Raw genomic sequence first — 27,229 nt, forward strand, 5'->3', positions numbered from 1 at the left:
TCACATTTTTAGTAGTGTAGCTTTGCATCACCTGAAGTGCAACTATCATTTAGTGTGACCTCTTATTGTAGCATTCTCATTATAGTCTTCTGGTTTCTTCCAACAATCTGGATTAGTACTTTCTTTCATGTTATTATATAACTGTACATGGTGAATGGTGAATCGGAACTATGTTTACTATGTGTATTATTGGAGGAATCTGTAATGTCACTAATCTCTTTCCCTCTTTATATATGCATATTAATAATGCCAAGATGCAATGCAACAGTCTGCCATAAAGTGTAATTGGAATCCATCTCATTAACAAGTTTGTAGCTTCCAAATTTATTTGATCATGCTTCCTGGAGCAGTGATTTGATCATGCTTCCTGGAGCAGTGGAGTTTAGAAAGGAGTAGGAGGACATAATAAGATAATAATTAATGTACAGACACACCACGGTGTTATTCTCCACATATTGTTTTATTAGCAATAAATTACAAAGGACAGGCACTGTTATTCCCACACCAAAAACAGCATACTTGTGTGTGAGTGAATGATGGGAAACAAATAAGTATAAAAGAAAGAATAGTCAAACACTAATTTAAATGCCAAGGCATAAATATTGCCAGTATCTAAAAAGGGGGTTGTCACTACCTAAGGGGGGAGGAGAAGCAGGGAGATCATGAAGAAAACTTAACTAGCAACATTGTTCACAGACCATAAGTACAGCCTCACCTCATTATGCAGATTGATAATGGCATAGAACATGTGGGCCACATTGCATGCAGATACGTTACGTGTCAAATGTTATCCTCGAATTAATCACTGTACATCGTAGGTATGACAGCAGATGACCAACCAATTTAACCAGCCAGTAACTCAAGAAATATGAGCAGAAGGATGAACACCAGCAAAACGAGAATGAGATCTGCTTTCTCAGACCTTGTATAGCCTGTAAGATGATAGTCCTTTGAGTTCAGCATGAAAGCAAATGTGCAAGTTTGGTTCAGGCCACTGAAAAGAAGACATGGCAGAACAGGCAAGTCCTTGACAGGGAGTCACAATGCATAGCAGACTGAGGAGCTTGCTGAAACAAAATACTCCAGATACATAAACTGGTCACTTGTCTGTCCAAACTGATGAACAGAAGACACGCTGATGTTAGCACAGGTCAGGAGGCGGCCTATTGTGTCCAAAAATGACTGCAGCCATTGTCGAATGTGGACCATGAGCCCGGGCCTGGGGAGAGGTCCCATGAGGATTGCGGAAGTACCCCTCGCACAATGAATGTACATGAACCAATATAGTTATGTAACAATGTGATACACTAACAGAGACATCTCAGAGACACAAAGAGAATAAGACTAGGCAGTTAGCAATAGCATTATTTCTTCAGGAGTTACAGAACGTACTTATAACCTCAGAAAATTCATAACTTCATAAATAAATACAGTACAGACATGAACAATGGGTCATTTTAAAGGCAGTGTAGCAGAATGGATTGAGCTAGTCACAGAATTGCAGTAAATTTTGTGTTTTAGGGTACATAATGAATTCCTTGCATTTCTTGTATTTGTTTAAAGAATAGTAGCATGGATAAAATTAACACAGAAAATCATAAAGCAGCATATGAAACTACAGCAAGCAACAAAGTGATCGACGAGTCACACCATACTGTTGACATCCATCATACCTGAAAAGTGGCACTTTGCTAGTTGAAAAATAAAGGAGCAGTGAAAATAGTACAAAAAATTAAAACCCAATCCAGTTTTATACACCAATAAAAGTTGATGATCTTTCTTTTCACTTGATCTAATGATACTCTGGTATCACATAGAGAATAAGGTCACTTTCTTTCAGATAGTTTAGTAAGCAGAAATTCACACCAATACTTTAAAGAATATTCAAATGCTGTTAATAATATTAAAGTTCTGGATGTGTGACCAGGTGCATGGCAAGAACATCCCTCAATTGATATGTAACATGACCATGTGAAATATGACATAGTCCAATGAGTTACAAAATCTGACTTTGATGGCTGTTAGTAATGGTATTTGCACCAGTGTCTGAGGAATGTGAGCACTAGCAAGATGTGAGAAGCTGAATTGCCAATTAGCAAGCCATAACGGCCACCCAGTTCAGTCTTTCATGCATTTTCATATGGTTTAGGACTAATTATGTTGAGGACATTTTGGACTTAGATTATTTTGTTTCCAATCTGAACTTAGGTTTGAAACATTCAGTTCTGGCTTGGTTAATTTATGTTGACAGGCTGGACTTCGTTGATTTGCAGACAATATTGGATTCTGTTACTCATGGATAGTGTGAATAAGTAACAATCACTTGCCATCAACACCACATGAATGCCAGACAGCTTTATTTGCTTTGACATCATAGACAGTTGTGTTTGTTAAAAAATAAGTAGGCCTAAGCACGAAGAAGTGAAACATGGACGATAAATAGTTTGGACAAGACGAGAATAGAAGCTTTCGAAATGTGGTGCTACAGAAGAATGCTGAAGATTAGATGGGTAGATCACATAACTAATGATGAAGTATTGAATAGAACTGGGGAGGAGTTTGTGCCACAACTTGACAAAAAGAAGGGACCGGTTAGTAGGACATGTTCTGAGGCATCAAGGGATTACAAATTTAGCATTGGAGGGCAGTGTGGAGGGTAAAAATCGTAGAGGGAGACCAAGAGATGAATACACTAAGCAGATTCAGAAGGATGTAGGTTGCAGTACGTACTGGGAGATGAAGAAGCTTGCACAGGACAGGGTAGCATGGAGAGCTGCATCAAACCAGTCTCAGGACTGAAGACAACAACAACAACAACAACAACAAACACTTATTGCTAATTTTCACTCAAAAAATTTCCCAGCCACTTATATGTAGGCTGCTTAGCTGTTCTCAGGTTATCATATCTTCAGTTAAATCTGAGGACAATTTAAAGTTTGAACAAATAAAGTTAAAGATGTCAATGCAAGCACCTCCAATCAAGGCTGTCTTGTGTCATTCGCAATGTGCCATCCATATCCATTACAGTGAGAGGTATATGCATATGCCCATTATAATCATAATTTGAGTGTGTGTGTGTGTGTGTGTGTGTGTGTGTGTGTGTGTGTGTGTGTGTGTGTGTGTGTGTGTGAGGGGGAGGGAGAGAGAGAGAGAGAGAGAGAGAGAGAGAGAGAGAAGGGGGAAGGCTTTATTCTCTCAAATAAGCTCACAAGCCTCATTTTTGCACAGAGAGCAGAACTGTCTTTGGCTAAGAGCCACTGTGGTCAGTCAGTCACCCTGTGGTAGCACCCTGATCATTTACCTCAAAGTTTATTGACCCACTCACCAGACTTCAGTTGCAGCAGCCAGACATTTTCAAAATGTGTATCCACATGCCCACCTCTGTATTATGACCATCATGTGCAATTACTTATCACTGTCATAGCCAATGCTCACATCAATCTGATAATTTTTGAGGCATAGCCTGGATCTCCTGTAACTTATCTAATACAGTTCTTTTCTTTTAATGAGATAGAACATTCTTAAAATTTGATACAATGTTGAAAGTGTCACAAATCAGTTATGTTACATTGATTACATTAATTATTATTGCTCTATTAATATCAGTATTAACTGTATTCAAATTCTGGATGGTGAAATTCTAATGGTGAACAACTAAAAACTGCCTGATGTCAGGGAACAGAAGCTATTGTTAACAGGCTTCAAGCTGTGACTCTGGATTGTAGCGGTGTTGATGCACTGGGCAAAGAGTGTGGTGCCTCTGGCAGTGCCTCCGATCCTTGTTGTTGCTGCCTCTCCCGATGTACATTACCTGAGGGTGAGTGATGTACTATGGCAATTTCACAATAATTTGGGCAGAAAGTAACTGAGGATATTGTGTTATATGGAACCGGGGACCTAGAAACGATGGAGAGGCTTCGTCCCTGCCATAGCCCTCAATGGTTTACAACCCCACAACAGGCTACAGCAGTCCACTCACACCACTGCTGCCCCACACCGAAGCCAGGGTTATTGTGCAGTTCGGCCACCAGTAGAACCCTCCCCCCCCCCCCCCCCCCTCCCCCAAGAACGTCTTACACCACACGAGTGTAACCCTAATGTTTGTGTGCTAGAGTAATTGTGGTGTACGCGTACAAGGAGACAGCGTTTGCACAGAATCGTCGACATAGTGCAACTGAGGCAGAATACGGGGAACCAGCCCACATTCACTGAGGCAGATGGAAAACTGCCTTAAAAACCATCCTCAGACTGGCCGGCACACCAGACCATGATACTAATCCGCCGGGTGGATTCGTGCCAGGGACCGGCGTGCTTTCCCACCGAGAAAGCAGTTTGTTAGACCGCACGGCTAACCGGGCATGCTATCTGTGGGTATTGGTTGCATAATTGTCTCATAATGTCTCAGCAGTTGCCCATCAATTGCTGAGATGAATCAGAACAGGATACTGCAGGTGTTGAGATAGTGACAGATCTTTCTGGAGGGTCCAGAAAGGCACAGAACTTTGGTATACTGGTCACTGGGAGCTCCAACATTAGGTAGGTTATGGAGCAAACAGAAAGTAAGACCATAGTTACTCTGTACATTTTTTCCCAACATCAGTTGGGTTATGGAGCAAATCAGGAAAACAGCTGGCAGATCAGCAAGTAAGGCCAGAGTTAGTCAGTATCATCTGCGGTTCTGTGTTTTGGAGCTGGTGGAGAGTTAAATTGGAGACTCAGACATTTCAGCAACAATCTCAGATGTTGATTTCTTAGATTACTAGATGGATAATTGTAGTAAAGTTCTAAACAGGTGAGGTCATATCATGTCATTACCCAACATGACGTGGCAAGTTAATGTATTGAGGAGCTCAGTTACAGCTTGTAGTTAACGGCTCTGTGGTGGTGCTGCCACGAAAGATATATTTAAATATATGTCTCAGTAACGAATTACATAATTTAAATTATCAGGGAATGTGTAGAATATTTCCCATATGGATTTAAACAAGGAGAGTTAATGTGATTGGAACTGTTGATATTAAGTAATGTTTTTGAAACAGGTACCAGCTAGCCTTAAAGTTGTGCCTTGAAATGCCAGTTAGCTCCAGACACTAGAGTTCGGGACCATGAGTTCTGCAGAGTAGTGGTAGTGCAATGCCTGTGAAAGGCTAGCATTGGAGTTTGAGTCTCAGCCAAGCAGAGAATTTTAACTCATCATAAATGTTCATTTGCAAAGTACACATTGCTAAAAAATAGCAATATGTCATCTTATTTGTTATTTAATAAAAGTATTTTTTTGCTTGCTTTTTATAGAACTGCTAATCTGAGGGAATCTCTCTTTACAGCAGTGTCATAGCACTTCTGACGTATAAAAAGCTTACTCAAAAATCGGGGATTCAGTATATTATACCTGGGATTTGGAATACAGAAATATGTTAACAACATATATTTACAGAGCACAATGAAAATTCCTCCTTTAACGATTTCAGAGATGAAAGCCTCTAGTTGCTGGTGTTTATAATAAAAAGCTAAAATTATTTGAGTGAATAACAAGTAAAATTTTTGAAAATATTGGTTTAAGAAGAGGCATATTACAGTTACACATACCTTAACAAGATTGTTGGTATCCATCAGTCCAAATTCCAACATCTCTCGTGTGAGAACACCCATGATACTGTAGAATTCATCAGCACTGTTGACTGCCAATATGCGGCTGTGCAATAAAATTATATTTGATTATTAATTACTTGTATTTCTAGCCACATCTTGTACTAGAAATTTGATGCAGTACATGAGATGTTGAACTTAGATGGTAAATAAAAAAGGGAAAAAAATAATTTGTTGACCATTACACTAACTCGAATTTTTAGTGATAGTGTTTTCTTTTTCTTCAAGCTTAGTCTTTCTACCAGAATCCATGCAGTGCTTGTATTGAAATGTAGTAATATTATGCTCCAGATGTGGTATGGCAGCAAGCAGTAGTTTGTATGTAGTAGCAGCTAGCTTGCTAATTACCATTTCATTATCATTAAAGTTCACACCAAACAAAATACAGGGGTTTGTCAACAGTAAACTTTTAAAAACAAAAATATAGTATTGTGCACATATTGCATGAAGCTTAATCACTTTTTGACATGATTTCTCCCATATTCAATATAAGTTTGCCCTCCTTTACAACAGAAAACATTGCCTATGGAAGTCTGCATAGCCACTTGTGCGCTACGTGACCTATTTCCTCATCAAAAACAACTACTTCCTGTCTGGTGCATCACTGAGTGGGCCAAAGATACATAAATTAATCAGCAAAAATCTTGATAGTGTCTCTTGTGTCATGATGATGCCTTTTTCATCACAAAACATGGTCAGCATAACCTTCTCTGCTGATGGCTGAGTTCACATCATCTTTTGTTCGATTGATGAGGAATGATGCCATTGCTTTCTCTCTTTGTTTCTGCCACACAGTTGTGGGTGCAGGTACTGCCATCAGTGAGAATTCTTGTGAGGAAGGCTTACCGAAATGAAGGGGAGAAATGATAGTAGTACGAAAAGTACCCTTTGCCACACACGGTAATGTGGCTTGTGGGTCACAGTGGTATACGTAAATCATTAAGGATGTATTTTTGTGGCCCAAAAGTCTCAAGATCTATTTTCTGCTCCTGGTCTGGATGTGAAGTATTATTATCTTGGAGAATTCTGCAGTGCATAACGTATAATGTATTACATAACCAGTAACTTTAAAAAATATTTAGTATTTTGGTTTTACTAAAATTTAAGAACATATAATTCTACTCAAGAAACATATCATGAAAGAAGCAGACCTGTTGCACAGATAAATATATTTTTTTCTTAACATTTACTTCACTTTAGTTTTTAGGGTTTCCTGCTAAGATCACTGTGCTTTCACTTTCCTGAAGTCTGACATGTGTATCTCACAACTCAAAAGAAATTGGTTACACCCAAGGAGATGTAACACCCCTTCCATTTCATGAACGGTTCAAAATAATAAAATTAGGTTTTTGGCATATGACAGTGTGCATACAAGGGAAACTCCCCATCACACCCTCTCAAATTTAGTGGTAAGATGCCCCAGTGGATAGCTCATCACAAACTGAACACAGACAAAGCAGAAATACCTGAAGAAGATGAACTGAACTGTGAAAAAAATGCAAAATAAAAAAGGGAATGGTTCAAGGGCAAGAAGTGCAATAAAGAGGAACCTGACATAGCATTGGCATATTGGGTACATGGCCATGGTGTCGGACTGCCAAGTGGGTGAGCCACGTTCAAAAGTGCTTCGTGCCATTCATCTATTTATTTTTTCACAACATTATGAACTGTCCATCTGGTCACTGAAATGTTTGTTCTCTTTCTTGGCAGTTGTCATACTATACACTGACTATAGAATACAAGTCATGCAGTAAGAATACATTACTGTCAGAAGTAAATGTGATTAACAGTGAGAGTATGCAAGATACGACATAGATGGCTCTCAGAAATGAAAATAAATTGATGTGTACTATGCTGCAATAAAGGAATTCAAGAATCAAGACTTCCAAAACGGAACAACTTCAAGAACATTAAACACGTAAGTTTTGACAGAGCACTGAGAAACTGTGTAATTGTGAAACTGTTGCTTCATCTGGTGCAACTAATGTGACAAACTATTACATTTTCATCATTTCCTTGGGAGTGATCACATTCACATTGATACAAACACCTATACTGGGCAAGGAGGCATATCTCACTCACTTGCCAATCATAAAAATTAGGTGTGTTAATAAGAGATTGCTATTATATGACACATGTACTGTCACTAATACCATGTATGACACGCCACACGTGTTTTCCAGTGGAGGATTCATGAACCATAATAGTAAAGCAACTGACAGAGCACACATAATGAAAATGCAATTGTTTCCACAAAAACTGTATACTTGGATAATGCGAACTCCAACTGGCACTTCTCTCACATGAAATCCTGAACGCCATGAACCAAGACAGTCAGGTAGATACCACTGCTTCACTGTGGTTTGCAGAGTGTAGATACCTGCCAACACTAAACATTCGTGTCAGTACCACATCAACACTTATTAACAAGATTAGGGTCATAATGAGAGGTAAAACTAAATGTATGAGAACTCAGGATTTTTTGGTAGGGATGATGATGTTTGCTTTGCGGGGCACTCAACTGTGCGGTCATCAGTGCCTGTACAAACTCCCTTTTTTACATGGTTCAGTTTTTTACACAATCCAATCTAGCCACTGTCACGAATGATGATGATGATGATGATGATGATGATGATGATGATGACGATGAAGTGATGAGGACAACACAAACATCCATTCCCCGGGCAGAGAAAATCTCCAACCCGCCTGGAAATCGAACCCAGGACCCTGTGATCCAGAGGCAGCAGTACTAGCCACTAGACCATGAGCTGCGGATGGTTGGGATGATGCAATGTGTTATGTTGGGTAGAGGGTCACTATGGTTGTAAAAGTAACTTCAATTGTCCTCCACGGAAGTGTTCTGTGACCACTGCAGTTCATGATGTATGTTAATGACATGGTATACAATATTAATAGTACCGGTAACTTCAGACTTTTCACAGAAGATGCAATCATTTACAGTGAATTACTGTGTGAAAAAAGTTGCACAAATATTGTGCCCTTTCAAAGTGGTGTTATAATGGTCAACAGCCTTAGTTCCTATATTAACTGAGGTTCTGAAGGAAATGTTGTAAATGGAATGGTTAACTTTCTTTAGCAGGGGGAGAGGCTTGTGCCTTGAGTTGGCACATACTTTGAGCCAGTATTACATCTCTGACGTCATTCTTTTCACACCAAAGATTGTCTACACTTGTATGAACATAGCCAGAAATTGTTTCAGGAACAAGGAGCAACAGTTTCAATTTCCTACAAAAATCATGATTTTGTCACCTAAAAGTAAGTTTTTCTGTCCTTAATTCAATATCAGTACAGCTACATATGTAGCAATAAATGGAAACTGAAATGGTTAGTATTTTTGATAGAAATATATCGTAGTAACCAAACTATGATATTCCTGCAGTGTTGTTATTGTACATTACATAAACCATTTATTAAAGTGGATGGAAAATTGTATCTTGAGCCAGTCAGTTGTACTGAACCTTGAGCATGGCCCAAGGTACAATGCATTGTTAGGTAGATAACAGAATGTACTGCAATAACTGTAGTATTAATCTTGACAGATGCCAAGGAGCAAGATCGGTAACAAGATCACAATTGTCTCTGGAAGCTCTGAAAGAAGTAGCAGCTGTTGTAGAGGTTGGACTATCATTGAGAAAAGCAGTGAAAGATTTTCATGTTTCAAGAGCCACTCTACAGAGATACTTAGAAAATCCTAAATATGTGTCCTACAGAAATTGTGCAATCCAAAGGTATTAAATTCTGCAGAAGAAAATGAGTTTGTAGATTACCTCATAACTGCCTCTAAAATGCACTATGGATTGTCCCAAACTGAGTTACAAAAATTAGAATTCCAGTTTGGAACATCACAGAATAAAAACATGCCTCCAGACAAAAATAGAGAAGGTGGTAAACAAAGGTACACTGACTTCATGAAACACCATGAACAACTAAGCCTGAGAAAGCCTGAAGCAACGAGCCCAGCTCATTAATCAAGTGTAAAGAGGCACAATGCAGCAGCGTTCTTGAGCAATTTACATTCAATAATGGACAAAGTAGCAATAACACCAGAAGGAATATTTGATGTTGATTGAAGTGATAACTTGAATGTGCATGGGCCAGGAAAAATATCAGCTGCTAAAGGATGCAAGCAGGTAGGATCTATGACATCAGCTGAGTGTGGCAGTAATGTTACAATGATTGCACGCATATTTCCAAGAGTCAGCTTTAAGCAACATATGTTGTAGGGTGCACCACTTGGATCTATAGGTCGTACACATTCAAGTGGTTCGTCCAATGGCAGTACTTCTCGGAAATACTTGGAACACTTCATTTCCCATGTGAAGCTAAATGAAAATGAGAAGGTGATGTTAATACCACCATGGACACTATTACACTAGCAAAGGACAATGGTGTAATCTTCATTATGTTTCCACCACATAGTAGCTACAAGCTGCACCATCTAGACAAAACTGTTTTTGGTCCATACAAAATTTTCCACAACACTGCATGTGCAGAATGGCTGCAGTCACATCCTAGAAAGCCTAGGTAACCATTTAAAATGTTGCTGAAATTGCAGGTCAAGTTTATCCATCAGCGTTCTGAAAATTCAATCTGGACTTCAAGCAACTGGGATATGACTCATAAATGGGAACACATTACAAGATGATGAATTCCTCATGCTATATGTGATGGATAGACAACAACATACTTTGAATACAGAGGCCACATCTAGGAACGATGATCTGGTAGCAGGACAAACTGGTATTTCTACTCAGCCACTACAGACGTCCCCTATTGAGTTGCTACGGCCATTACTGAAAGCTCTTCCACAAAGCAATGGGCGTACTGAAGGGAAAAGAAAGTGTGGTGCCTCAAGAGTGTTGACTGACACTTGTCAAAAGTAGGCAACAGAAACACAGCATACTGCATGAGAAGAAAGAAGAAGGGGTCAGCAGCTAGCAAAAGGAACAATTGAAGTCAAATGCAGAAGGAAGGAAAACTAAGAAGAAAATTATAGATGACTCTGTGTCAGACAATAACTCCAGTACAAGTGATTTGTGTGAGGATAGAGTCAATGACATAAGTTTGAAAGATTTCTTGTTGCAAAGACAGTCAGACAAAAATGAAGCAGATGATATTTGATTTGATGTAGACACAGACTTACAGGAACCACTGCATTCTTGACAACAAGAAACATTTTGTGGGAAGGATTCTTTCGGTATAATTTGGAGAGTTGACTGAAATTTCTACAAAAGGGAAGAGTAAACGTAACATTTGTATGGCCTTTACTAGATGATTCTGGTGAAATTTTACAAGAACATGTTGTCAGATTACTTCCAGAACCAGCACTTGGAAACCATAGGGAACTAAGATTTCCTCTTCTTCTTCATGGCGACAATACAAATTAATCAGAAATGGATTAAAATTTCTCATAGACATTAACAATACGCAAGTTGAGATTAACAATGTGTAAGAGATACAGAGACTTCATACAGTAAAAGTAACTCTTTGTTTTTTAACTGTTAATTAACATACACTTTGATGCCTAATTGTCTGGAATTGTAGAACTACCGGTAGTGCCAGTGTTTATTTGGGTGTTGCGTTTAGCAGCCCTGTGTTTACGTTAAATAAATTATGTTTATAATAAATGGCTTGTTGATTTATTTTCAACTGTGGCTTATGGCGCAAGATCACATTTTACCTTGAGCCGAATAAAACATGTTTTAAAAAGTCTCTATAAAGCAGCCGGTAAAAAAAATTGTGTGTTGTGATTCATTTGATAGGAAATAAGACAAGGAATACAATACGACGATGTACAACATCGAAAACCTTATTATTGCGTCTCCTGAAGACGATCCAAAAAACGCGGGCAGTGATACAACGCTTGTTGATGTTTGTTAATCTGACAATTGTAGAAAATCTGAGATACAAGCGCGTGGTTCTCAAGGCAGTATCTGTCTTTATACGCAGCAATAAGCCTTGATGAAGCCAGTATAATAATATCTTCTTCTTCTTCTTCTTGACTTCGCAGTCATTATACGCAGCAGTAAGACATGATAAAGCTAGTACTTCGTCTTGACCTCGCATTCTATGACAGAGAGACTGAATCTGAATGTTGTAAACAGAACTTTATGCCAACTATTAGTGTATCACATAGCGATAATTTCACATATGTGGTTGATAAAGTAAACAGCTTCTTGTGGAAACAACTGATTTTCGTTACATGTGCTCTGTCAGTGTTTTGGAATCGATGGCAGTTGACATGGAGCCCACTCGGTTCGAGAAACCTCATTACCTTCACGCTCAGAACGCTCCATAGATGTTCCTACTATGCGAGTATCGCAGTTATACCTCGTAAGTCCCTCTATTGAATAATGTGGGCGAAAATAATGCCCTTTCGTTCCTAGTTTGACAAGAATGAGGATGTGTCAGTATTTATGAAGTATACGGATGCAATAGTTGAAACTACATTACCTTCTGCAATTTATAATGAATATATCGGAAGCAGTGCTTAATTTATGAAATTTTAGGTGTCAGAACGTACCTCTTCAGCCATGCAACTACCCTCCCCCTTGAGTGAAAACTTACAATGAGAATCCATTCTTTTACAAAATAACGTTCTGGAATTCAGGTTTTTAAAACATAATTTCTTACAATCAAAAAAGAAAAAATGCACGATTTAACATAAACAATATGCGCTACCGCTGTAACCGTAACAGTGTCACTGTGCTCACTAGTCCTGCTCGTTACATATTGGCAGGAGTCGGCAGTTTTCGTGAGTATGACGTCATGTTTTCAGCTACTACCAACCTCAACGTTGAAACACAAGACAACTAAAACAATTGTTCGAACAGTTGAATTGTAGCTGCTTGGTGAGGCGGAGGTTATCAGTGTACAGATGTAGTCATATCTTTTAGAAAGGTAACCATTATTCTTCAGGAAATACGTATTTTTGACTCAAATATTTCACTAACTAATATGTTACTCTAGTTACATAATGGCTCACCCCACGCCGCACATTATATTTACGTTGCGATTTAACGCACATGTACTATTCTAATAATTGTTCCACTGAGTTCAAATAAAAAAAAAATCAGTGAGTTCAAATTAAAAAAAAATCGCTGGGAGTTGGAGGAAGGCCGTTCCGACCGCAATTAAGCCCTTTCGGAGGTCAGCAACATATGCCAATAATATTAAGTAAGGTATGGTATGTAGCCGAACCACTACCATATGTATAGTGACAGAGACATTAGAGCGAGTGATGACCAAGATCCCTAAAAACGACATAAAATTTTTGCTATGTGATTTCAGCACACAAATCGGCAGAGAACGAAGTCACCAGATAACTGTGGGAAAGTTTTCCGCTCAAAAATATAGAGATAAAAATGGCATGAGACTCATCGAACTATTCCAGCAGAAGAAGCTGGAGATTATGATAACATCCCTCAGATTTTAAAACATTGATAATGTCACATCTCAGTAGAACCAGCTATCAGCGAAACCCGGAATACACGTAAATGCGTTAAGGCGGAAGCGATTTACGCTGGAAAAGATTAGTCCCAATTTTGGGCCCCAGGTGCAAATCTGGCGTTGTACAGCAGACATGTCCGGCGCTCGTATTAAACGAACTGTTTAAGCGGCATTAAATAATAACTCAACATCATGCGTTTCTCACTTGTTTGACATTTTCTGTCCACGTCCTGTTCCTAATAAGTTAAGCATAGAAATATTTCTTCTGTGGATCTTTCTTGCATTCAAGCGCTAGGTTTGCACCTGGTGGTCAAAATTGGAACTATGTTTTTTTTTTCCCGAGTAAATCGGTTGCCCACTAATGCATTAGAATGTTTACCGAGTTTCTCTGCCATACGATAATTACAGTCCATACTGGACCTCTGTGAGTAGCTGCCCTTTGAATATAACCACTCTGTACATCGTGTGGGCTTGTAAGAACTTCAGAGTAAAAGGCTACGTCCTTAGGTGCTAAGCTGTGTGTGTGTGTGTGTGTGTGTGTGTGTGGTGTGTGTGTGGTGTGTGTGTGTATGCAGGAAGTGAGCGGCTTGTTGCGGGAGTGCCAGTGGCTTACTCGGCGAGTCCGTCCCAGATGGCGAGCGCCGTCCGCAGGAGCACCTCGTTGCCTTCGAGGAAGATGAGGTCCCAGACGCGCAGCACGGCCGGCTGCGGCAGGCAGTTGGAGAAGAGCGTCAGGAACCACTGCATCGTGAACACGTTCGTCAGCGGCGGCTCGTAGCTCGTACCTGCAACACCAAGCACCTACGTAGCGACGTGCGCGTCAGCAAGAGGGGCCGAGTCCCGCTTATACGATAAGAAGAATCTTAACCCTACAACACTAAATGGGGGGATAACGTCCCGTTGCTGCTAGAGTTGCGCTCTACCGACACTGAGGTCCGGTAATTTTCGTACACTACATACATAACGTAGTAAGGGAGGGCAGCCGATGGTATTGGTAGCATTGGTAGGGAAAAAGTCGTAAATGAATGTGTGAGAGAGGAACTGGGAGCCGACGACTTCTATTTATTTGTTTGTTTGGTTGGTTGGTTGCTCTGCAGATAATTAGAATCACACATCTTTCATTGCTAGTTCACTGCGTATTTTACATCCTTACAGAGTATAAACTGCATTTTATAACTAATAAAAATTGGTTTATCGTGTAACTTCTGCACTTCTACGTAGCGAAAGCAGTTACATTTGATGCAAGTGCCGTTTACACGCACAAACATAAAAAATATATGTACACTACTGGCCATTAAAATTGCTAAACCAAGAAGAAATGCAGATGATAAACGGGTATTCATTGGACAAATATATTATACTACAACTGACGTGTGATTACATTTTCACGCAATTTGAGTGTATAGATCCTGAGAAATCAGTACCTAGAACAACCACCTCTGGCTGTAATAACGGACTTGATACGCCTGGGCATTGAGTCAAACAGAGCTTAGATGGCGTGTACAAGTACAGATGCCCATGCAGTTTCAACATGATACCACAGTTCATCAAGAGTAGTGACTCGCCCGTACAGGACCTGCAACATGCGGTAGTGCATTATCCTGCTGAAATGTAGGGTTTCGCAGGGATCGAATGAAGGGATGAGCCACTGGTCGTAACACATCTGAAATGTAACGTCCACTGTTCAAAGTGCCGTCAATGCGAACAAGAGGTGACCGAAAGGTGTAACCAATGGCACCCAATACCATCACGGTTAGTGATATGCCAGTATGGCCATGACGAATACACGCTTCCAATGTGCGTTCATCGCGATGTCGCCACACACTGATGCGACCATTATGATGCTGTAAACAGAACCTGGATTCATCCGAAAAAATGACGTTTTGCCATTCGTGCATCCAGGTTCGTCGTTGAGTACACCATCGCAGGCGCTCCTGTCTGTGGTGCAGCGTCAAGGGTAACCGCGGCCACGGTCTCCGAGCTGATAGTCCATGCTGCTGCAAACTGTTCGTGCAGATGGTTGTTGTCTTGCAAACGTCCCCATCTGTTGACTCAGGGATCGAGATGATGGCTGCACGATCCGTGACATCCATGCGGATAACATGCCTGTCATCTCGTCTGCTAGTGATACGAGGCCGTTGGGATCCAGCACGGCGTTCCGTATTACCCTCCTGAACGCACCGATCCATATTCTGCTAGCAGTCATTGGATCTCGACCAACGCGAGCAGCATTGTCGCGATACAATAAACTGCAATCGCGATAGGCTACAATCCGACCTTTATCAAAGTCGGAAAGGTGATTATACGCATGTCTCCTCCTTACACGATACATCACAACAACGCTTCACCAAGCAAAGCCGGCCAACTGCTGTTTGTGTATGAGAAATCGGTTGGAAACTTTCCTCATGTCAGCACGTTGTAGGTGTCACCACCGGTGCCAAACTTGTGTGAATGCTCTGAAAAGCTAATCATTTGCATATGACAGCATCTTCTTTCTGTCGGTTAAATTTCGCGTCTGTAGCACGTCACCTTCGTGGTGCAGCAATTTTAATAGCCAGTAGTGTACGATTGTTGTTGTTATTTTCTACTCAACAGAGCGTTTTTCAAGGAGATCAAAGCCAAGAGTTTCCTCTTATTATTGGTCATGTGTCAGACAAGTTCGAATGAGTATTGATAAAAAAAAGTTACGTTTTCTTTTCAGGAAGTTGCTTTTTCTAACACTGCAGGGTGAATCACCTAGCACACGCACCGCAAATACTGCGGAAATGGAAAGTGCGGTTGATCTGCGGTTTCCACAGAATGGATTGGTTGTTCGGATCTCGTATTGTTAGCCAATAAACAGATCGTAATAATATTTAGCAAGTGTAATTTGTGTTCAAATTTTAAATGGAAAATTCCTATTGGCATTAACAACGGAAAGTAGGGTAAATTAGAATGTCAGCGTTGTTTGTTGCAGGATCCTAGTGCGAGTCATTCACGAGATAGAAGTGTTTTCAAAACTTTCCACACCGACACTTGTATGTAGCAATCAGCCAACGTAGCTGCTAGCTTTGATGTTGCTACGTTTGCTTGCAGTGCGCTTGTGTGTTCCTTGAGTGCACTGCGACTTGCTTGTCAGTGTGTGACAGTCCAGAAGTAGGTTATGAATGGACGAAGAGGCTTTAACAATGCACAAAAAGCTGACATGTTCGTGGTGTGTGGAGAATGTAGAAAGAATGTAGTTCGTTTTTTACGGTGTATGGGGCGAGATATCCCAACAGATGTCAACCATCTCGGTAATTATTTATCAATCTCTTCAACCAGATACATGAAAGTGGTAGTGTAACACCTAGACAACGTAACAGAATGAAACAAGTAATGACGGAAGAGGTGGAAGTTCATGTTGTTGCTGCTGTTGCAGTAGATCCCCATCTTAACTCCCGTGCAATCGCACAATAAAGTGGAATGAGTGAGTCAAGTGTGTCAATCATTGTTCGTCGACATAGGTTCCATTCCTATCACATTTCTCTCCACCAAGAGCTGCATGAAAATGATAATGAGATTAGTGTTTAATTTCTGTACGTGGACATTAGAACAGGATACTCCAGATGTATCGTGTATTTTGTTCATTGATGAAGCCATATTTATCAATCATGGCCAGACAAACCGTCGAAACATGCACTATTGGTCTGTTGACAGCCCCGTGGGCTTCGTCAGGGGGAACGTCAGCGTCCATGGAGTGTCGTGTGGTGTGGAATAGTGAACCAGGAACCCTTAGGCCCGTTTTTCATAGACTGAACACTGAATGCGCCTATGTATCGCAGCCTCCGAGCAGACCATCTTCCTCGGACGCTAGAAGACGTTCCTCTGCAGACTAGGAGGAACCTGTGATACCAACATAATGGGCTGTTCAGCGTATGGTCCACGAAGTACAACAGCATGTCTTCACGAATTGTTTCCATATCGTTGCATTTGACGCAAAGGACCTATACCTTGGTTGGCTTGTTCCCCGAGTCTGACGCCTGTAGACTTTTATTGTGTGGGGAAAGCTGAAAGATGCTGCCTATAAGGACGTATCAGCTACACCCGATGATATGCAACGACCTATTACTGCAACCTGCTCGGACATCTCCGTTGAAACGCTAGCACGTGTATAGCAATAGTTCCATAGCAGACTAGAAGCGTGTATCGCCGCTGCCGGTAGTCATTGTGAACACGACCTGTGATGGTCAGTTGTCTCGTTGTTGGTCAGAATGTAAATGCCTGGTGTATGCACTTTAGCATGTGCTACCACAGGTATTGTACAAGTGTCGGTGTGGCAATTTTTCAGAATACAATATCTCGTAAACAACTCGCACTACAATTCAGTGACATTCTAATGTATCTTACTTTTATTTTTTCAATTTCAACAGGCTTTGTTCCATTTAGAAAAGTGTACGTTTGCACAAGCAATACACTTGCTAAGTATTATTATCTGTTTGTTGGCTGACAATACGAGCCACTGACTACCAATCCATTTCGTGAAACCCCTACATAAATAGCACCTTCCATTTCTGCAATATTTGTGGTGCGACATTTAGGTGATTCACCATGTATATAATAAATATATATTGTTTTCTTTATTTTTACTACAACATCCCTCTGTTTCACACTACAAATCAACAATTTTCGAATAAAACTTTAATGGAACAGTGACAATTTCAGTTTTGCAATAAATACCGTTTATTCTTAAGTGCCGCACAGGAGCGTTAAGTATGCAGAACAAAAATGCTCCGTATGTTACCTAGCCATTTACATATCCTGACTCAGTTTCTAGACGGTTCACCGCTTCCGATTTTTGGGGAACCTAGTAAGACACTGATTGCATACGTAAGGAAAGCGACCGTTATGAGGTAACGTCCGATAGGTATGCAACACATCAAATGTACAGGTTTGCGGGTATGACCTTAACTGACCAAAGCCACTAGGAAAACTACAGTAGCGTACGTTTGCTTATGGTAGCTTACGGTGTCCTATGACGGTTATAGAACTCTAATTGCTACTAAACCATGGTAAATTTAACCAGCCCAATTTTATTCAAAGGAGGTCATAATTTATAGGTTACACATCAGTTAATTGAAATTATTAGATCTCCAGTAGTATGTTACACGCCAAACTGAATACAAAACGCTCTGTTTTATACCATACTGCAATCGTAAATTTTAAGAGGTTTAATAATCTAAAGTTGACATGTGATGTGCCTCGAGAGCTAAATTTGATAAGAAGTGCACTAAATTCACCGTATTTCTAACAATTGAGGTTGTTAGAAGCAAAGGGCTTGACGAAACTGAATATCTGGAGGTAAGTGCACCACATCGTAATAGAAGAACCAGTCTATTTGATGGCAAGGGCATATAGCGGAGGTGAGTTTGGTTGCGGTCCTAGCTGGCCACCCACGGCACCTGATCTGTCAGTGTGCGATTACTTTGTGTGGGGGGCCCTCAAGTTTAAGGCGTATCGCAGCAATCCTTGTAATCTTCAAGAACTGCAGCCGAACATTTAGGATGAGACTGCAACAATGCCAGCAGTCCATATCGATCCACTTTCAACAACTTTCTGATCAAGTCCCCAAAAGTGTCAAGTCTCTTTAATCATATACTATAATCAAGTTACCACTGTATTTCCTTTTCTCTACTGTGTTTCTTTGCACTCTTGAACTCTGTTCTCCGAGCCACTTTTATTTGCCATCCGTGTATGTGTAGACGCCAAGAGCCTGCTTGCCGTTTGCCTTATCCACCCTTCCAAAACCCAAGCGGTACTGGTTGCTCATTCTAGGCTCAATAGCCCGAAATATAAGAAATCCATAATATGGGGCGAAGATGAACTTCCCTCCTTCAGCAAAGAGTCCAGGAAGCTATACACAATAGGCGAAAGTCTCAATTGGGCTGAGCACGTAACTTATGTGCAAGAAGGCAACAGCGTCTCTCCATACCTGCAGAAGACATTTGTACAGACACTTGTACTTCCAGTTACTGATTACAGTGACGTTATCCTGCAAGGTCTTTTTCAGGAAAGCTCACGGCCCTTGGGACTGGTTATGAATGCCTGAGTTCGTTATAACTGTAATACTCAACTCTTTCATTACATTTTCCCATCATAATTGTGGCGTCGATAGTTAGGATGCCACAACGTAGCTGCACTAACTACTCCGACCACAGCGCCCTCTGGCCGACACTGTGGAGCTCAGCGAGTGCCGTCTTGACTCCTCCCCCATTTCATCAAGAGCGGACGGTCTGGAAACATCGCTTCGATTACCGAGTGGGCTAGCTTGCTATTGAGACTTTGATCCGACATGGGCTACGGCGTCACACCTACGTGCTCGTTCTAGCCAAAGTTATGTAAGCTTTTGTCATTTACTTGTTTTTTGACTCTGGTAAAAAAGTGTTAGTTACATGCAGTACCGTAATGCTTCAACTCTCCTGCTCCTACTCGCGTCCTTCACTCTCGGCCTATATTACGGAAGCAGTTCACAGGAACAGACCCACGCGCCGCCTATCCAGGTGGAATACAAAAATAATCACAGCTGTTCTGGCTCTGTGCAGGCAAGCGTAAAAACTTCCATACACTCTGTCCTCTCTACTGTATTATTAGTGAACGCTGTCCCTCATCGTCTCTGAATAATTCGGTAGAAACACTCGTTCCCATCAGAGCAAAATCCTTTCTGTCCTACTCCATCGTTCAGCCACATTCTCGAGCTCCTCTCAGGTTGAGAAAACAGGTAATGACAGGTATACCAAGGCAACAATAACATTACCATTGTCCCTATACGCACTCGTTACGCTTGGAGATCTCTCTCTTCAACATTATCTTCCTCATTTTCCCATATTCTTAGCCGATGTAGCCTTCTTAAATTTCCTTTTCCCAGAACTCGCTATATCAGAAAACATTTTGTAGACTTATAAATTTTCCTTATGTTTACCACTATTATTGCTATTACTAATGTCACAATAATTGTCTTATTATCATTGTTATTAGAGCTACTATTAGTATTAGTATTATTATCATCACTGTCGGTGTCTGCATCAGTACTAATATCGTTAGTTCACGGTCGGTGTAATTTACTCATATTGCCACTTCAGACACTCAAATCATTTTAATACAGGTTGTCATATTAAAACAGTCATTTGTTAGTAACTACGATTTAGATACTGTATGTGTGAATTCCTGGTCCGATGTAAGAGAGGGCCTGAAGGCTCTAATCTGATCAGGTTCAATAAAAATAAATAATTATATGTATTATCAATAAAAATTATGTTTATGGGTTAATGTATCAAGTGAAAATAGTACAATATATAGTATTAGATCGTCGTGGGTTATTCCAAATTTGATATTAATTAATGTCAAAGGGATAAAAGTGATATCCTTGGCGACAAAGAGGCGTACATGTCAATAGATTATTGTTAAAAGCAGTACTGAGCGCAACATTCTGAATTTTATTTGCTACTGTATTATTTCATGTGCGGTTACATTGATAATCACTGCATATGACGTTTACAGTAGATAATGTAACAAATAAACATTAAATTTGATACAAACTTTGAAGCTTATTCCCTGAAAATTGTGATTTTGTCAATTTCGCATCTAAGCTTTTAACTGCCTCAACTGACAGTTATCCATTCAGTATATTTTTGTACGTAAATTACTTTTAGTTTGTATTAAGTATATTTAATTAATATACACTGATCAGCCAGAACATTACGACCACCTATCTAAAAGGCAGTATGTCCGCCTTCAGCATGGCTAACAGCGGCGACGCGTCATGGCATGGAAGCAGTGAGGCCTTGGTATGTCGCTGGAGGCAGTTGCCACCACATCTGCAACCACGTCGCCTAATTTTCGTAAATTCGGGGAGCCCTGACGCCATGTTCAATTACATCCCAGATGTGTTGGATCGGGTTCAGATCTGGGGAGTTGGGGGACAAATGGTACAAATGGCTCTGAGCACTATGGGACTTAACTTCTGAGGTCATCAGTCCCCTAGAACTTAGAACTACGTAAACCTAACTAGCCTAAGGACATCACACACATCCATGCCCGAGGCAGGATTCGAACCTGCGATCGTAGCGGTCGCGCGGTTCCAGACTGTAGCGCCTAGAAACGCTCGCCCACCCTGGCCGGCAGTTGGGGGACCAACACATCAATTGGAACTGGCCATTGTGCTCCTCGAACCACTACATTACACTCGTGGCCTTGTGACGTGGCGCATTATCGCGTTGGAAAATGCCACTCCCGTCGGGAAACATGATCGTCGTGAAGGGGTGTACGTTGTCTGGAACCAGTGCACGGTAGTTCTTGGTCTTCACGGTGCCTTGCACGAGGTCTAGTGGACCCATGGATGCCCACGTGAATGTTTTTCAGAGCATAAAGGAGCCATCGCCAGCTTGTCTCCGTCTCGCAGTACCGGTTTCAAGTAGCTATTCCCCTGGAAGACGACGGGTTCACGACCTCCCATCGGTATGATGATGAACATATCGGGACTCATCAGACCTTGCAACGCACTGCACCATCGTTCAGTGGCGATGGTCACGTGCCCATTCCAGTAATAGTTGCCTACGTCGCGGTGTTACCATTGGCATATGCGTGGCTCGTCGGCTGCGGAGGCCCGTCGTTAGGAGCGTTCGTTGCACTGTGTTTACCGACACACTTGTGCTCTTCCTAGCATTAAATTTTGATGTTGGTTACGCCATAGTTCGTCGCCTGTCCTGTTTTACCAGTCTGCCAAGCCTATGACGTCCGACATCTATTATGAGGTGCGGCCGCCCAACCCCACGACATCTGGACGTGGTTTCACCTTGGTTTGGCCACGTGTTGAAGACACTCACCACAGCACTCCCCAACACCCGACAAGTCGTGTAGTTTCCTAAATGCTCGTGCCGAGCGTCTTGGCCATAACACTCTGCCCTCGGTCAAACTCAGATAGGATACGTGCCTTCCCCATTCTACTTGCGGACAGCGCGTTCACTGATAATACATGAGCCGTGTGTGTGTCTTGATTAGTAGTCATCCCTCACCAGGTGACGCTACTGTCTCGTGGACGGGTTTATATCGATAGTAGGACGGTGGTCATAGTGTCCTGACTGATCAGTGTACGCAAAGAACATCTTTTTCATATCAATAATTTGATTATCATGCCATCTCTTTGACTTGGTGAACTGAAATTACATCCTTGACTAATTAAATCGAGCATATTCAATGAATCAGGAAACAAAGAAGTTATTCACAAAATTTATTTCTACTTGTATACTAATAAAGTTACGTTAACGCTGAAAATTAGGAATCGGGAATGGGAAAAAGAGTCAAAGTAACTGAATAAATCTTGCTGGATGTAAATAAAAATAATCAGCATAAATTCCATTTATTAGCTTAAGACGGTTAAAAGTGGCGTAATAAGAAATAAGCTTTGAAAAATCGCTTATGCGATTCGAATGACATATTAGTAAATGACATATTAGTAACTTTAGATCGGGTCAGCTTTTCTGATTTATTGGCTTATTTTCATGCCTTCTATTTTTATTGTTAACTGGCGTAATTGAAGTCGAAAGAAATGTGTTATGAAAGCTATATTTTGGAGTTTTTTACTTAATGCGTATCCCATGGCCAGCTTTGAACTGGATGAACGCTAGAAACCTCGCAAAATCATCCTCTCCTCAAATCGGCCGACTGAATTGACTTAACAGTCTAGGTGTTCAACAAGGCGGTCTTTGCCTATATACTTCGACAGCTTACGGAACAGCCACATCAAATGGTCGCATAAGTTGTTACTGCATCACTGTTTTTGCTGTGTTGAAACGCGCAGGATTTGAGAAGATGCCCATTCCTGGAATGGACATCTGCTGCGTCCTGAAGTTCCGCACTTTACTTCCCCTTTTTAGCACAGCGAATGGCGTTTCCTCTTTTAGACTGTTGCATTTCGGTCCAGACGCAAATCACAGAGCACATAGCCATTAACAACTGGCAAAAAAGTTACCTGTTGGTGGTTCACAGCGATTCCGAACACTGGCTTCTCATGTGTTATGGGTTAATTAATTGTAATCAGACAGGTTAGCATAACCAAAACTGGTCACCACCATTTGAAAAAAATAAAATGTGGTACAGACTGTTACTGTTTGTCCTTATACAGAGTGATTCAAAAAAACGTTTACAAACAGAAATGGCACATCGGGCATACATTAAGGTTCAGTGATCACAGCATCGTCGGAGACAGTTTACTTAGGCCGTACATTCTCCCGGAGCCGGCTTGATGGTCGCACGTATCTCATATTCCTGCGAGAGGTTCTGCAGGACACGCCGAATGATATTCCTGTAGTGGGTGTTCATTTGTAGTACGTGACTAAATAATAGCAACACCATTCAGTAGTCCCGGATGGCCTTTGCGACACCTGATACCTATGTGACTACTGATTCTTGTTGTGTGGCCGATGTGCTAAGCCAGCGAGTAAACGTTTTCCTGAATCACATTGTGTAAACCAGAAATTGATTTAATTCCAGCACATTGCCAAAATTGCTTAGATATAAACGATGATCATTAAAAACTCATCTAGATTTTATGAAAAGCGGCAGATATCCGAAAAATGTATTCTTTTGTAGGTTTCTTTCTGTCGAGCTCAGTGTGCTGCGTAACAAATGTCGCACGAAGTTGGAGCTTAGCTAGCTTCCGTAGCTGTGGCACCGACAGTGATTCACTGCATGCGCTCTTCCCGCGCTTAGCTGTGAACGACAATGTAAAGCTGCCTTAATTGTTAACACTGAACCACACTGAACACGTTGCAAGTACTGACTAGATTCTAATTTTTTAAAAAAAAGCAGTTTATTGTAAAGAACCTCACGAAATATCTGCGAAGTTTGTTCCGTGCAACACGCCAAGAACAATGATACACTATGTGATCAAAATTATACGTCCACATCCAAAAACATACGTTTTTTTTTATATTAGGTGCATTGTGCTGCCAGGTACTCCATATCAGCGTCGTCAGTAGTCATTAGACATCGTGAGAGAGCAGAATGGGGCGCTCCGCGGAACTTACGGACTTCGAACTTGGTCAGGTAAATGGGTGCCACTTGTGTCATACGTCCGTACGCGACATTTCCACACTCCTAAAGATCCATAGCTCCACTGTTTCCGATGTAATAGTGAAGTGGAAACGCGAAGGAACACGTACAGCACAAAAGCGTACAGGCCGACCTCGTCTGTTGACTGACAGAGACCACCGACAGTTGAAGAGGGTCGTAATGTGTAATAGGTAGACATCTATCCAGACCATCACACAGGAATTCCAAACTGCATCAGGATCCACTGCAAGTACTATAACAGTAAGGCGGGATGTGAGAAAACTTGGATTTCATGGTTGAGAGGCTGCTCATAAGCCACACATCACGCCAGTAAATGCCAAACGACGCCTCGCTTGGTGTAAGGAGCATAAACATTGGACGACTGAACAGTGGAAAAACGTTGTGTGGAGTGACGAATCACGGTACACAACGTGGCGATCCGATGGCAAGCTGTGGGTATGGTGAATGCCTGATCTGCCAGCGTGTGAAGTGCCAACAGTAAAATTTGGGGGCGGTGGTGTTATGGTGTGGTCGTGTTTTTCATGGAGGTGGCTTGCACCCCTTGTTGTTTTGCGTGACACTATCACAGCACAGGCCTACATTGATGTTTTAACCACCTTCTTGCTTTCCACTGTTGAAGAGCAATTCGGGGATGGCGATTCCATCTTTCAACACGATCCAGCACCTGTTCATAATGCACGGCCTGTGGCGGAGTGGTTACACGACAATAACATCCCTGTAATGGATTGGCCTGCACAGAGCCCTGACCTGAATCCTATAGTAATACCTTTGGGATGTTTTGGAACGCCGACTTCGTGCCAGGCCTTACCGACCGACATCGATAGCTCTTCTCAGTGCAGCACTCCGTGAAAAATGGGCTGCCATTCCCCAAGAAACCTTCCAGCACCTGGAAGCTGTCATCTAGGCTAAGGGTGGGTCAACACCATATTGAATTCAAGCATTACCGATGGAGAGCGCCACGAACTTGTAAGTCATTTTCAACCAGGTGTCGGGATACTTTTAATCACATAGTGTAGTTCTTGAAGTGCTCGAGCAGAAAGAAGGAAATGTCTGAGGCGAGCAACTTTGCAACTACATCTCCAACTAAGTTGAAGATTGGCGCGGTGGCTGTCGGGAACGGCCATGTCCCCGCAGTATGGCTGTGGAGGGGAAAGAAACTGTGAGGGGAAGGCAGCGTCTGTTGCTGGCAGCAGTACTTTGGCTTAACACGAAGTCGCAAGAGACACTCGCGGAAGTATTGTCCGCTTAAGTGACGGATCGGAAAGTACCTAATTTGTTGACATATTAATGCATCAGAGCTTTGCATGTAACTTATTTATTATCTGTATTTATGTATCAAAAATAATGAAAAATGAATGTACGGCTCACGATACTATGAATCAAAAGTAAAAAACTGATTTTTGGAATCTGTTTGCACATTGCATTTATTAGACGCAGACGCAGTAATTTTTACTAAGTGTAATTAATTGTGCCTTAAAGAACTGTCAAAATAATGTTAACTAAAGATTTCTGTAACTTGCGTTTGTTTCAAGTTCATGGTCACGCTCATCATCATCGATTGAGGGCATAATGTTGATGACCTTCACGTGTCCAGTACTCTTGTTCCAGCTGCTGTACATTCCTGCAGTAACCTTCCGACACCATTGCAGCAATTGAAAGGAAAGCAGCATTAACAATATTCTGCCCTCTGTCCTTGGACATGTCACCAGCGACATTGTTCTTCCCGAAATTGTGTTTTATTTTGGCCTATGCCAGTTCTATTTGATTTAGATCGCTGTCGTAGGGCGGTAAACGCACTACTTTGTGGCCTCTGCACATCTTCACGGCCGGCTTGTTTTCCTTTATTGTTAGATACTGTTTAGTCTTCCTCACTGCAGTTTATTTGCCCACCTTGCAACCACTCTAATATCGTACTGCAGAAATCATATTTATTAAGCATTCTTTCGAATTTCCTGCTGTGGTATGGCGCATTATCCATGAAGTTCCAGAACTGGGTGGAATATTACGAACGACCATATCTGCATCTGCAATCATGCCCTCCCCCCCCCCCCCCCCCCCCATCTTCGTACGCAAGTTTCGCCAGATTTAAGAAGTTCTCAAGTTAGTGGAAACAGTAGCTTGCATGAAACTCCCTGACAAATTAAAATTGTATGCTAGATAGGGTCCTTGATTTGAGTCTTGACCGGCACACAATTTTAATTAGTAAAGAAGTTTGATAGCAGCACACACTCCTCTGTGGGGTGAAAATGCAAGATACTTGCTATTAGTGGGAGTTCTTCTCAGACTTACAGTTTTGTGTGTGTGCAGTACCAGTGCGAAAGTATCATTGTCAAAAGGAGAATAGCACAAAGACAGATGCACCGAAAGAAATGTACCGTTGAAACCTCTAAACACAGATAATTGGTACCATCAGACATGGAACTGCAAAATGAGTTTACCTAACAATGTTTCACCAGAAGGCAAAATGGAACGGCAGTACACACGTCTTTAAATTTTAGCTAAATTTTTAATGTTACCGTAAAAATAAATGCATTACTTTTGCGATAAAAGTAGTGAATACTGCTTGCAAAAATCGAAGAGTAATTAAATGACAGTCTTTCGGCGAGATACCGTGACGCTCTTTTGTTTAATGTTATCGAATACTTGAGTATACAATAGACCAGAGATGTTCGAAGACAGATGAATATCTTTCAAGTAGTGTCGATTTTTCTAGCAAAATCGTTCGTGGCTAAACAGTACTTCGCAAGTCTCCGTACGGAACATCCGCGGACGTCAACAGAAATTTATCCAGGAGGGGCCAAGGTTCTGATATTGCCATTTTTATATAAATCATTGAGTGAGTTTTAAATGTGTAGTGCCCAAGGAATAAAATTAGTATTTAGACAAATTTTATTGTACCTCAGAGAATTGGTATATATCAATTAATTTTGTTTTTTGAAAAGTTTGGTAATGTCCAAGAATGATTGCCTATCGACGTCTAGGGGTCCAAACGATATATATCGAGCGGGCAATCGTAAATAGATCA

The 27,229-nt window shown here is 41.2% G+C and overlaps 1 protein-coding gene across 1 annotated transcript in view; it reads right to left on the reverse strand.

The window, feature by feature from the left end:
* The window catches only part of LOC126334525 (uncharacterized), a 1,455,833-nt gene that overhangs the window by 88,184 nt on the left and 1,340,420 nt on the right, over nt 1–27,229 (reverse strand). The window contains exons 8-9 of the mRNA XM_049996880.1: nt 13,730–13,901; nt 5,587–5,692 (exon numbers count right to left, since the gene is read on the reverse strand). Coding sequence (XP_049852837.1) covers nt 5,587–5,692; nt 13,730–13,901 — 278 coding nt within the window. The remainder of the gene's footprint in view (nt 1–5,586; nt 5,693–13,729; nt 13,902–27,229) is intronic.

This window comes from Schistocerca gregaria, chromosome 1 (genome assembly GCF_023897955.1).
Source record: "Schistocerca gregaria isolate iqSchGreg1 chromosome 1, iqSchGreg1.2, whole genome shotgun sequence".
Classification (NCBI taxonomy): Eukaryota; Metazoa; Arthropoda; class Insecta; order Orthoptera; family Acrididae; genus Schistocerca; species Schistocerca gregaria.